This window comes from Podarcis liolepis (assembly GCF_965112155.1).
Source record: "Podarcis liolepis genome assembly, chromosome: 14".
Taxonomy (NCBI): Eukaryota; Metazoa; Chordata; class Lepidosauria; order Squamata; family Lacertidae; genus Podarcis; species Podarcis liolepis.
This window is the reverse complement of record NC_139569.1, coordinates 43019935-43033814: the sequence shown is the minus strand read 5'-3', so window position 1 is coordinate 43033814 and position 13880 is coordinate 43019935. Positions and strand designations below refer to the sequence as shown.

Sequence of the window (13880 nt, the reverse complement as noted above, 5' to 3'; positions counted from 1 at the left end):
TGCAGATTGCTAAGATACTCCATAGGCATTGAGAGATACCTGGCAATAAAAGAGGGGGATCTATCCAGATCGGTTTGGTGTTCTGTGTTTGTGATACGCTGTTTGATGGCTGATCTAGCCTCCCCAAAGCCCATTCTGAGCAATTGTTCAAGGGAAAAGCCCAGAGCTAGAATTTTGGTCATAACTGCCTGATACTATGCAGATTGGAATTCATCCTTGACAACAAAGGGAGGCAAGCCCAGTTAGGAAAAAAAGATAATCTTAGCCAAAATTTGAGTACAGACATCTATACTCTTGCCTCTATGCTCAAGAGACCGGCTTCCAACCTCAAGATGGCATTTGTGACTCATTTTGGGACCTGAAAGATTGATCTTAAAATTTTAAAATTTTAAATCCCCTCTGGGCTCCCCCTTTTCCAGGAGATAGATGAGAAGCAGGGGGAGCGCTACATGTCAGTCCACCCAAACCTTATCCTGGGAACACATAGAGCTTGGAGATCAGCAAAGCCCCATGAATTGCTGCAAAAAACCAGCTCTGTGAAATCTCCAATATACTAATTACACCTTCAGTAGTTTTGATGCGCTCCAACGATGTCAAATTTGGAAGGGAACCTAACTGGGCACCGTGTACAAGTTTGGCTATAAACTTTTACCTCAAATAATTTCAGTGCTGCCTGTATATAATAGCTTCCTTTGAATCTGAAGCATCATGTATATTGTTCTTTTGTATTCTTATTTTCCACCCACCCTCCCCATCTTCAATCAGTTTGACTCTGGCCTTTAATATACAACAACAATTTATTTATCTCACAGCTAAAAAATAATGCTATCATTTGCTATAAATTATATATCCTAATACTGTAAAAATGCATACTTTTATAATATTTTATTTATTATTTACTTGTTATAAGTTATGTTGGATATATTGTTGTTTAAATGATGCAAATATGGTTTAAAAATAAAACTTTGTATTCAAATTATATATTGCCTATTTTTTATGCCCTCTATGGACAAATGTGTTGAGGGGTTTGTGTGTGTGTGTGTGTGTGTGTGTGTGTGTGTGTGTGTGTGCCTACACAAATGCATGGGGTGTGTTTGCCAAACTGGGTCTCTGCCCAGGTGACAGAAATGCTTCAGAAAGAAGACAAGGGGTCTCCTGTTTAAGCCCCATCGTCCCTATCAAGACTGCCCTCATCCGCCCTGCAGCCAGTAAAGATCCACTAAAAACCAGATATGTGAAGTCTCTGATATAGTAATTACACCTTCAGTGGTTTCGATGTGCTCCAACAACATCAAATTTGGAAGGGAATTTAACTGGGCACTGTCTATGAGTTGGGCTATAAACTTTACTTCAAATAATTTCAGTGCTGCCAGTATGTAATAGCCTCCTTTGGATCTGAAGCATCATGTATATTGTTCTTTTGTATTCTTATTCTCCACCCACCCTCCCCATCCTCAATCAGTTTGACCCTGGCCTTTAATATACAACAGTAATTTATGGTGCTGGAGGAGACTCTTGAGAATCCCATGGACTGCAAGAAGATCAAACCTCTCCATTCTTAAGGAAATCAGCCCTGAGTGCTCACTAGAAGGACAGATCCTGAAGCTGAGGCTCCAATACTTTGGCCACCTCATAAGAAGAGAAGACTCTCTGGAAAAGACTCAGAAGATTGAGGGCACAAGGAGAAGGGGACGACAGAGGACGAGATGGTTGGACTGTGTTCTTGAAGCTACTAACATGAGTTTGACCAAACTGCGGGAGGCAGTGGAAGACAGGAGTGCCTGGCATGCTCTGGTCCCTGGGGTCACGAAGAGTCAGACACGACTAAATGACTAAATAACAACAACAATTTATTTACCTCACAGCTAAAAAATAATAGTGCTATCAATTGCTATAAATTATATAACCTAATACTGTAAAAATGCATACTTTTAATAATATTTTATTATTTACTAGTTATAAGTTATTTTGGATATCTTGTTTAAATGTTGCTGGAAATCAATACAAATATTGTTTAAATACAAAACTTTGTATTCAAATTATATATTGCCTGTTTTTTATGCCCTCTATGAACAAATTGTTGAGGGGATTGTGTGTATATATACACAAACACATGTGGTGCGTTTGCCAAACTGGGTCTCTGACCCAGGTGACAGAAAGCCTACTTTTGCCCCTGGGCACACCACCCACTAACAGCAGCCGTAAAAATAATTGTTTTAAAAGGGCAGAAGTGGTTAATATCAAACTATTCAATACTGTTTTTAAAAAGCTGGTTTCATAATTAAAAAGAATACTGTAAAAATGTGATTGATGCTGAAATTAGGGTTCTTATTCCCCACCCAGTTCTCATAGGAGTCATGTCCAGCTAAGGACATCCTCAAGAATACGCTCATTGAAATTAATAAATTTAAGTTAATCACGCCCATTAACTTCAATGGGTCTAGTCCGAGTAGGACAAGCACTGAATACAACACAATATTCTTTTGATAGTTTTGTTCTTTTGTATATAATTTTTATTTAAATTTTCTGTTTTGCAATTTAAAATACTCATTTTACATCCTTAAGATATCAATCTCTTCCCTTCTTCTCTTTCCATGGTTCATTTTACATATCATAAATCCCTGCGTATTTTATAAAAACTACACCAATCGGTTTTCCATTATTACATCCATCAAAAATTATTTACACAGTTAAATTTATCTTAATGCTGCCAGCATTTTCGGCTGTACACAATTATTTCCCATATGGCCAACAAACGTTTGCCTGTCTTCTTTAAACGTATGTTCTTCCTTGTTCTCTTATTCTATATGTCAAGTCTGCAAGCTGTGCATTTTTTAAAATATAGTTTTGTGCACTTGCTTCTGAGAGTAGTATTGCCGCGGCCTCTTAAAAGCTACGTTTTGGGCATCCTGGCAGCAACAATAATTTTAGATGACAAGGGAGAAACTATGGATGTAGAACAATAATAATAATAATAATAATAATAATAATAATTTATTATTTATTCCCCAGCCACTCTGGGCGGCTTCCAATAAAACACTAAAATACAATAACCTATTAAACATTAAAAGCTTCCCTAAAGCAACGGGCAGAGTCAGAAGAGCTGTTTAAAAAAGCAATATGGATTCTTTGGAGGAATTAATCATGATGATTAACGTGAATAATTATTAATAGTATTGATAATAATGTTTGGAGGAATTAATAATTGGAGGAATTGATAAGAAAAACGCCCCTTCCCCTCACTCCCATGTATTTTAATCAAGAGTTCATAGCCCCCATTGAATAAGAGGGAGGCGGTTAGAGAGCAACGACCATAACTTGGCGCGCGCCAGTGGCGGCGGTTGGCCTGAGGGACAAACCGTCTTCGCCTCGACTTGGCGCGCTAGCGGGATCGGCGCATGCGCCGGCGGTTGCCTGCACGCGCAGACGGCGGGGGTGGGAGGTCGGTTGCGGAGCGGAGACCTTCGCCGAGAGGGGGAACTTTCTCCACGCGCGCGCGCACACACACACTTCAGTTTTCCTGGTGCGCAGGCGCGTAGCAGGAGGCCGTTGCTCCGGGAGACCTGACGGCCGGCCTTCTCCTCAGGAAAAGCTGAGGGGAGGGAGGATGTGGCGGCGGCGGCGGCGAATCCCGGCGTCGCCCGCCAGGCGCTGAGAGGGAGAGAGCGCGCGAGAAAAAAAGGCCCATGGCGGAGTTCCTGCCGGTGCCCGGGCTGTTCCTTCGGGAGGAGCCGCTTCCCGGGCCGGATGCGTCCGAGACGGAGGCCGAGCTGTCCCTCAGCCTGGCGCGCACCAAGACCCGCTCGTACGGCAGCACGGCCACCGTGGCGGCGCCGCTGGCCGAGCGCTATGTGGAGCACCGTATCAGCGCCTGCGACACCCTGCAAGGCATCGCGCTCAAGTACGGCGTGACGGTAGGTGATGGCCGCGCTCGGCTTTGGCCGGCAGGGTCGCTGGCTCCCCTGCCCAGGGTCGGCGTCCTTGCTATGGGTAAGAGGACGCGGCTTGGGGGGGGAGCGCCTGAACATGTGCAGAGTGCCGTCTTCTTCTGGGGGCTCCCACTACCAGAGTGGAATAATTGCGGGATGGATAAGCGAAAGCGAGCGGCCCCCCTTTATCTGAAGCATGTGCAGAGTGCTTCCCCCCGCCACGTTCTCAGTGACTCCAGCTGGATTCTCAGACATATGTGGCTGTTAGGAAGAGTACACTTAGTAGCGTAGAATTGTAGAGTCGGAAGGAACCCCGAGGGTCATCTAGTCCAACCCCCTGCAATGCAGAAATCTAAAGCATCCATGACGGATGGCCATCCAACCTCTGCCTAAAATCCTCCATTAAGCAGAGTTCACAACCTCCCGAGGGAGACCATTCTAGGGTTGAACCACTCTTATTGTCACAAAGTTCTTCCTGGTGTTTAGTGTTTTTTGTAACTTGAAGCCATCGGTTAAAGTCTTGGTCCCTAGATCCTTTTCACATGTACTACTAGTAAGCCAGATTTGCCCCCCCCCCCCATTTTAAATTTTGCAGAGAGGGCCTTCCTCCTCCTCCTGAAACTAATTATAGATAAATCCCCAGACATCTGTGACTGATGTAGTCTATGAACATGTACAGAAGGCTTTTCTCTCCCTGCCCTTTGGCTCAGCTGGTCCCTCAGGCATCTGTGCTTGATATGAAGAGAGTGCTTCTCTTTGCTGGTGTGCTGAGCCCCAGGCATCTGTGATTGACAGAAGAATGTTTGAGCATGTACAGAGGGCCTTTCGTCTCCCCTCCCAGTAACTGTCAGCCCCTTAGGCATTTGAGATTGGACAATACTTGTGCAATAGGTATGCAGCCCAGTAACCCAAGTCAGCTTTTGGAGCCTCTATGAGTGATAAGAAGTAAGTATGTACAGAGGGCCTGCCTTCTCTTCTTCCCCTGCAATAATTACAGATAGCTCCTGAGGCATCTGTGACAGATAAAAGGAGAACAATTCACTCCGAATATGTATAGAGGGGCTCCCACTACAAACTGCCCCTCAGGCATCTGTGATTGATGTGAGAAAAATGCTTTCCTCTGAATCTGTGCAGTGTCCTCATGTCCCCTGCCCCCAACATGGATATCTAGATGGCGCCTCAGATGTTGAACTGGATGAGCTTCTAGAATCTAGACAGATGTGCTTGGAACTCCAGCACATCTGTCTTTAGCACTAAAGTTGTAAGAACACAGGGAAGTGCCTTATGCTGATTCAGTGCATTGGTCCATCTAGGCCAGGGGTCTGCAACCTTTAAGACAAAAAGAGCCACTTGGCCCCGTTTCCGAAGAGAAAAAAAAACTGGGAGCCGCAAAACCATTGCGACATTTAAAACAAATATAACATGCCTTTATCCGTGGCTGGCCTACCGGGGGTCCAAAACAGGGACGTCATCTTCCTCCTCGCAGTCGTAGACCTGCATGCGCGCCGCTGCCCTCCGATCTGACAGCGGGCGGGAAGGTGACGTCAGGACGGTGCGTGACTGATGCACGCACTGCCCCCATGCGACGTCACAGCCAGTACAGCGCTCACCACAGTGGGGAGTGTCGGGGCGCACAAATCACCTCCTCCCCTCGCTAGTATCCGCCCCGGAGCCGCGGCAAAGGTGTAAAAGAGCCACATGCGGCTCCGGAGCCGCGGGTTGCAGACCCCTGATCTAGGCTCAGTAATCTCTATTGTGACAGGCAGCTGTTCTCCAGGATTTCAGGTAGGAGCTTTTTCCAGCTCTACCTGAAGATGCCTGGGATTGAACCTTGGACCTTCTGAACGCAATGCAGATTCTCTACACTGTGCTACTGTCCTCCCCCAAAGACATAATTGGGCAGCAGACAAAATGTCAATGTTTCATGTGTAGCTACCCTGCTGTGGTCACCTTTCAGCATGAAGAGAGTATCTTCACCATCATAAGAGGTACTAAAGCCAGCACCTTAGGAACTGGTTAGGGACTCTCAGAGATACCTGAGCTCCAGCACCTCTAGCTTTAAGAACAAAGACATGGTCAGGTATGTTGCCCTGTGTAAAGAAAGTTTTCTTGGAGGATTCTCTGCGTAGCAGGAGAGGTGATGTTTGTTACACAACTGTTGCACTTCCGCAACCTTACTGAACTGTGATTCAGTTTGTTGACTTGGCTGCATGTCTTCCCTTTAGTATGAATTATTTAAAGATTCACCCAGATACAAAAGAAGGTGAAGTGGTTGTTGTGCGTGACAATACATTTTAGAAGCAATATCTCAGAGAAGCAACAAACAAGTGTTTCCCAACCTTTTCCCGACAGTGGCTCCCTTCCGACCTTGTTTCCTTCCTGTGGCCCCCCCATAGGCATGGGCAGGGGGGCAGCTTCCCCCCAAAAGTAAAATTCAGTACAAATCAGTACAAATCTGAGGTTCTGTTCCCCCTAACAAAAGCTTGCCCCCCCCAACAAAAATCTTGGCTACGCTCATGCCCCCCCAACCAACTGGTACAACTGGTAGAAAGGTAGCTATTTAAATGTTTTGTTTGTAAATAGAACATGTTTTATTTATAATTTTTTATAATTTATACAAAATGCAATTACATAAAATGATAGGAACATAATGAAATATTGTTGAAGCAGAAGAACATAGAATCAGGGAGCTGGAAGGGACCCCAATGGTCATCTACTCTAACTCCCTGCAACGTTGGAAACTCAGCTAAAGCATCCATGGCAGATGGCCATCCAACATCTGCTTAGAAACCTCCAAGGAAGGAGAGTCCAGAACCTCCTGAGGGAGATCCATCTTCCATGTATTATAAAAAGTAAGCAACACTTATTTGACCCCAGTTATTTGGCATAGAGAGGGAAACCTACAGATACAGTCCAAAAGGTGCACAGGGAGTTCTGTATATATGGGATAATTTTAAAAAGCAAGTGGGTCCTCACTGACCTGGTGCAGAAAGATTTTGTCATCCAGAGAAGCCCTGGCTACCTATATAAAACAATATAGCCCCACAAACCCTTACTTGGTAGTAAGGCCCATTGAACTCAGTGTGGCTTTCTTCTGAGTAGACAGTTATTTACTACAGGCAAGTCAGCAGCACCAGACGACTCCGCTCGGCTGGGCGCTGTGGTGCATTTTACTCTGTGCCTTGCAGAGCCAGGCCAATGCTGTTGACAGGCCCTGTGCTCATTGGCAACATCCAAAGGCCCTGATCCATTTGGCGCTGGGGTAGATTGCACCCTGCACCTTGCTGAGTCAGGCCCAGGCTGCCAGTGGGCCCAGCACTGGTTGGTGGCAGCAACAAACAGCTCCTGCTCTCTCAGCCCTACCTATTGCCACTCCACCCCTGCACTTACCTGACCTGGGGGTTCTGAGAGGAAACAAACCAGGACTGCTCCAAGAAAAAGCACACGGCAAAAAATAGTGCTACTTTTTGCGGATAGCCAGCCAATCAGGATTTATTTTTATTAAAAGTGTGATTTCCCCCCTCACTTCTCACTTCCCTCTGTGGCCCCCAGCCTCGTGCTATGACACCCCCCCCCCCATTTACATGATTTTCACCTGTCTTCCCCTTGGAATATCCTGGGGGGGCCCAGCTGGGAAACACTGGTTTAAGGTGCATACCAACAATCCCTTGCAGCGTGGTTGGGGAGATTTAGGTGCAACTCCTGGAATATGTGCTGCTACCAGGAGTCCAGGAGTTGTATCAACCTTTCTTAGGAGATCCTGAGCTAGTCTCATGGGTTGCTAGAGACAGCAAACTTTGGGACTAACATTCACACTGGGCTTGTCCTTGAAGAAGGAAAAACCTGGAAACATAAGACAATTACTGATGTAATGGAATGGGTTACTAATAGTATTGCATATGCTAAGCTAACTACTAAAGCATATTTATGAAATAAGCATTCACGCTATTAAGGGATTTTATTTATAATTATATATTTGCTACTTTTACTGAAATGAGGAAGTCAAGTTACACACATAAGTGCACTCATTTACCTGTTGCATGGCATACAGCAGGACAATGAGCCATCTAATAAAAGAGCTAGGAACTAGCTCACCAGCCTCCTGCCAAAAATGCCATCCTGGGAAGGAAACCGTATTTTGCATAGTGGGAGACGGATGTTACAGCAATAACCCTGTCCACTTCTGCCTCAGATTCCATCCATTTTCGGCATGCAGCTTCTAAACATTTGGTATGAGGCAATGTGACCCTTGAAGAAAGAAAAGTTCCTATCGCTGATGTAAAATATTAGTTCATTAAAACTCATTGCGCAAGAGACTTTGTTTAGAGATAACTATGGGCCTTGAACTTTCCAAAAGCAAAGGCTTCTAGTTTTGGATCTTCTGTCTTAGTAAGAGAAGAAGGAGGTGTGCTTTGTTTATAGTTAATAACAGTTTGCCATTTTATAACAGATTTATATAGCAATTATATAGAAGATTGCAGAGCTCAGGTATTGAAAGATTATAAAAAGAGGAGGATAGCTCATGTTGGTACAGTGGGATGAACTTTCTCATGACAGGATAGCATCTCATGGAGCCAGGTGCTGGATTCTAGTACCTATGATGATTTCTCAGTCCCCGGTCCCCAGTATTGACTCATAATAACAATATGACCTAAAGTGCTGTATTTGTAGTGCTTCATCTCATTCCTGTGGTTCAATATTTATATAGAAAAGCAGAAATTAACAAGCATGATTCATAGAAAGCTACTGATTTGGATTTAAGGGATAGGTGTAAATTAACATGCTTGTATTTAGATATCATTTTAACCAGGATGTTAAAAAATCCTTTGAAGTTTTACATTTCTTGAGCCATGTGCTATAGAAGCAGGAGGGAAACAAAATCTTGAGTTACGTAATAGCTTTATGTGCATTATTTATTAAGCTGTGCTGTGGCTGCTACATTTTCTTGCTAGCCCATAGTGAAAACAACGCCTCAGAGAAAATATTGTGTTTCTTGGTTGATACTACCCTACTTGAGACGATTCACGTATATGGAGAAACTGTTGCCTGATAGTGAAAAATATATAAAAACTAGTTTCAATAAACAAAAACACAAAACTGTTTCATACAGTTATGGAAATAAAAAAGAAAATGCAATTTAATTTCAGGGTTTTTTATTTGTCTAGTTAGAGTTGGAAATACAGTTTGTCTCCAAAACCTTTACTATAACTTAAATATTCACATGTCTATGGTAGGCGGTAGGCACCTGTTATTTCAGCTGTTAATAGGACATAGGGCTTCATGTTGACACTCAGTCTAGTTCCATGACTGTTAATTATAAGCTTTTCCTAACACCATCGTGGGAATTTTGGATGGCTGATGGTGTAGTGCAGTTAGAGCCACAGCTCTTCAGTTATGCCATCTTTAATGCCACTGTAGTTATATGATATTTTATGTTTATTACTTGATGAGTTAACTGGCAAATGAAGGAGAGTGGAAGGGAAGTAAATAAGATGACAAGGCCCTCTTTCACACTTGTTTCTAGCAAGTGCTGGAAGGGGCACCAAGGCTGGCAACTAGAAACTCAGATAAGCTCTTGGGATCCCTAATTTTCAAGTTCCATGGAATATTTTGCATTAGGTGTCCTGGTTCATGACTTCCAGTTCCATTAATCTGCTGAATGAGTGAGAGATAATTTGCCTGGTTGCCTGGTATTTAAATTCAATTTGTGTTTTGCAGCATTATTTTCTACTTTTTGCAAGAAACATTATTATGGGGCATAATAAGAGAATATGCCCAAAGGGATCATATTTTATTGTTTAATTTCATTATTGGAAGATACATTTTATAGTGTATATTTGAAAGAAGAGATGGTAAAGTTGCTGAGACATTACATTTAAGAAGGAAATGTGTGTCATGAAGCTGTTTATAGAAAACGGATAAACAATCTTTACTTGAATCAGTAAACATAGTTTTATGTCTGTTTCAGATGGAGCAAATTAAAAGGGCAAATAAACTGTTCACCAATGACTGTATATTTCTGAGAAAAACATTGAATATCCCTGTTATATCTGAGAAGCCTTTGCTGTTTAATGGACTTAGCTCATTGGAGTCTCCAGAGAATGAAGCTGACACCCCCTCTTCTTGTGAAGATGGACCAGTGACAGTTCAGGAAGACAACTCTTCACCCAGTCCTCAAGAGCCTGACAATCAGCTCCCTCCACCTGAAGAATTATCTGCCAAAGATTTTCTACATAGACTGGACTTGCAGATTAAGATGTCCAAGCAGGCAGCTCGGAAACTAAAACCTGAAGATAACAGGTAAAGAAAAAAGAAAACTGCCTGCTTATTTAAACACATTTTGAGGTCTTGGTGTGGATAATACTTAGAACAGTAGCATTTTACAGTAGAGTTACCCACTAAAGCACAGTACCGTTGGGAAGGGTTTACATTTTTTCCTGAAAATTTTGAGAATATTCAGGAAATTCTAGTCTTTGAGCTTCCATGTTACAGATTTGGTTAGGCAAATTCCAGATACTTTGATCAGCTCAGTGGCTAAAATTTTTCACACACATACCTAGAGAACTGAAGTAATTCCGTTTTTAAAAACTTTGAGAAAAGCAAAAATACAAAAGACCAAAGACCTGTCCAGAGTTTAATCTTCCTGCCCTGCCCTGGTCTCAGTGATACTACAGTAGTACCTTGGGTTACATACGCTTCAGGTTACAGACTCTGCTAACCCAGAAACAGTACCTCGGGTTAAGAACTTAGGTTGTACTTGCATCTGCATATTTCTTATTTGCTACTGATCTATTTTTTTCCCTTTTGTGGTATGGTTTTGTAGATTGTAAGTCTGAGGGTAGGGATTATATTATATTTCATTTTATGTAGTCAAAATATAAAGTCGTACCTTGGTTCTCAAACGCCTTGTGACTCAGACGTTTTGGCTCCTGAACACCGCAAACCCGGAATTAAGTGTTGCGGTTTGTGAACTTTTTTTGGAAGCTGAACGTCTGATGCAACTTCCGATTGAGTGCAGAAAGCTCCTGCAGCCAATCGGAAGCCGCACCTTGGTTTTTGGAAGTCAAACGGACTTTCAGAATGGGTAGCGTTGGAGAACCAAGGTACGACTGTAGACTTCTCACTGTATACAAAATGCTTGTGGGCTCGCTTGATACATTGCTGCTCGAAAATTGTGAAGATTTCCTACAAGGAATGATCATTCTGCTACATTCCTTAAATGCTTTACTTTGTGGAGTAAATTTTCTAAGCACCTGGAAACATTTTCACAAGCTTCCTTTTTTCTCAACAGGGAGGACGATGAGGAAAACTCCTATGCAACTTCTTCTTATCAGCAGCAGTAGAAGATGACTGAAGAGCTGGAATCAAAACTGTTCTTAAAGAACTAAATATCTGAGGATTCAAAAGCAAACCTTTTGGATTGATTTATTATCGTGTACTTGTTACAAGTCGTATATAGGTAATTCCACTAACTATACTTGCACTACAATTATTTGACCTTCGCCTTCTGCAGGCCAATGTCCTTTTACTATACATTAATAAAGGAAGTGATCCTTCCAAAACTAGTAATTGCCTTCGTATTTCTGCTATGAAAATATATCCCTGAGACAACTATGAATCAGGATCGTTAGGAAACAGCTGTATATACTTATAAGATAAAGTGTAAGGAAGATTAAATATTTATGATGAAAGTCATTATTATGGAGCCTTGAGATAGATAAGCCTGTCATGCAGATTTTGTGCATATCAGAGCTGACAGATGCATCTCTGAATATTTTTTTCTCCATGTGTGTGTACATGTGTCTTTATACAGATATAAAAATATGTATACAAAGATATTTGTTCTTAAAATGAACCAGTTTTAACTGTTTTGGAAATCAGTTGAGGTTTTAAAGTATGTATGGCACAATACCTTGCTCGGAGACTTTTTTAAACAAAGGGAAAAACCTTGGTAAAAATGTATTTTTCTTTGTGTCAGGGTAATGTTCAAAACATAGATACTTGTGTGCAGATATATGTAGTTTTCATGTAATAAATGCAAAATGCACTTTAAGAAAGTGAATTGTCTTTGTTTTTCAGCCTATCTGTATAGAAAATACAGAATGTCTGGTGCTTTGCAAATACATTTCAAAAATATGCTTTTCTGTTTCATTTGAGTGTATTAAAATTTCCAAAGCTGTCAAAGTGTCTGACTTTTTTTCTAACTACTGCAGCTTTATTTTAAATACATTAATTTTATGACCATAAAGGAAAATGAATCTATTGATTATGCTTTTTTATTATTTATGCTTCTGAAAAACTGAAATGAGAAATTTAATATCTTGGTTGTGGAAAATGAATGAGGATGCTATTGTATATGTCAGGGTTGGGGAACTTCAGGTTACAATATTCTGCCCCATCTATTACCAGCGGTTCATAGCACCGGCACTGCAAAGATGGATAGAAGTCTCACAATTTGCTTGTGTCTAGAACTACTACACATACAAATTACCGTATTTTTCGCTCTTTAAGACGCACCACACCACAAGATGCACCTAGTTTTTGGAGGAGGAAAACAAGAAAAAAAAAATCTGAATCTCAGAAGCCAGAACAGCAAGAGGGATCGCTGCGCAGTGAAAGCAGCAATCCCTCTTGCTGTTCTGGCTTCTGGGATAGCTGCGCAGCCTGCATTCGCTCCATAAGACGCACACACATTTCCCCTTTTTAGGAGAAAAAAAGCGAGTCTTATAGAGCAAAAAATACCTTGGTGGGCACCAGTAGTAGATAGGTAGCCGTGTTGGTCTGCCATAGTCAAAATAAAAAAATTCCTTCCAGTAGCACCTTAAAGACCAACTAAGTTAGTTCTTGGTATGAGCTTTCGTGTGCATGCACACTTCTTCAGATACACTGAAACAGAAGTTGCCAGATCCTTCTATATAGTGAGAAGGTGGGGAGGGGTGTTACTGAGAAGGGTGGTGGGAATGGGAGATAGGCAGATAGCTGGGAGAGCCTCTTAACGACTCTTAACGACTGTAATAGGTCTTACAGGAAAAGGCAAGGGGTGGGAAGGTGAGAAATGGTTTAGTTATGTATAGTGAGATAAGAATCCAATGTCTTTGTTCAGCCCAGGTCTTTTCATGGTTTTAAGTTTGGTAATGAGTTGTAATTCAGCAGCTTCTCTTTCCAGTCTATTTCTGAAATTCCTTTGTAGTAAAACAGCTACTTTGAGATCTTGTATAGAATGTCCTGGGAGATTGAAGTGTTCTCCTACTGGTTTCTCTGTTCTGTGATTCTTGATGTCAGATTTATGTCCGTTTATTCTTTGGCGTAAGGTTTGGCCTGTTTGTCCAATATAGAGAGCTGAAGGACACTGTTGGCATTTGATGGCATACACAATGTTAGACGATGAGCAATTAAATAGTCCCGAGATGGTATGTGTGATGTTGTTGGGGCCAGTAATGGTGTTGTCCGGGTGTATGTGGCAGCAAAGTTGGCATCTGGGTTTATTGCAGGCTCTGGTGCCAGTGTCTGTGTTAAGTCTGGTTGTAGTATTATTGTGGGTTAGGAGTTGTTTAAGATTGGGTGGTTGTCTGTAGGCAATGAAAGGTCTTCCTCCCAGAGCTTGAGAAAGAGAACTGTCATGACAACCAGACTTAACACAGACACTGGCACCAGAGCCTGCAATAAACCCAGATGCCAACTTTGCTGCCACATACACCCGGACAACACCATTACTGGCCCCAACAACATCACACATACCATCTCGGGACTATTTAATTGCTCATCGTCTAACATTGTGTATGCCATCAAATGCCAACAGTGTCCTTCAGCTCTCTATATTGGACAAACAGGCCAAACCTTACGCCAAAGAATAAACGGACATAAATCTGACATCAAGAATCACAGAACAGAGAAACCAGTAGGAGAACACTTCAATCTCCCAGGACATTCTATACAAGATCTCAAAGTAGC

At 42.2% G+C, this 13880-nt stretch overlaps 1 protein-coding gene and 1 long non-coding RNA gene across 2 annotated transcripts in view; both read left to right on the top strand.

Annotated features, from left to right (window-relative positions):
- The window catches only part of LOC310693687, a 65385-nt gene that overhangs the window by 15900 nt on the left and 35605 nt on the right, over positions 1–13880 (top strand). The gene's annotated exons all lie outside the window — the stretch shown is intronic.
- On the top strand, positions 3411–12113 carry LYSMD2 (LysM domain containing 2). The gene is made up of 3 exons (XM_083476040.1): positions 3411–3914; positions 9898–10229; positions 11221–12113. Exons 1-3 carry the CDS (start codon positions 3687–3689, stop codon positions 11270–11272), a joined length of 612 nt encoding a protein of 203 aa, XP_083332166.1. The 5' UTR covers positions 3411–3686; the 3' UTR covers positions 11273–12113.

Coding starts and splice junctions, on each gene's coding strand:
- LYSMD2 (XM_083476040.1), top strand. CDS start 3,687: ATGGCGGAGTTCCTGCCGGTGCCCGGGCTGTTCCTTCGGGAGGAGCCG. Junction 3,915..9,897: donor CGCTCAAGTACGGCGTGACG/GTAGGTGATGGC, acceptor TGTCTGTTTCAG/ATGGAGCAAATTAAAAGGGC. Junction 10,230..11,220: donor CTAAAACCTGAAGATAACAG/GTAAAGAAAAAA, acceptor TTTTCTCAACAG/GGAGGACGATGAGGAAAACT.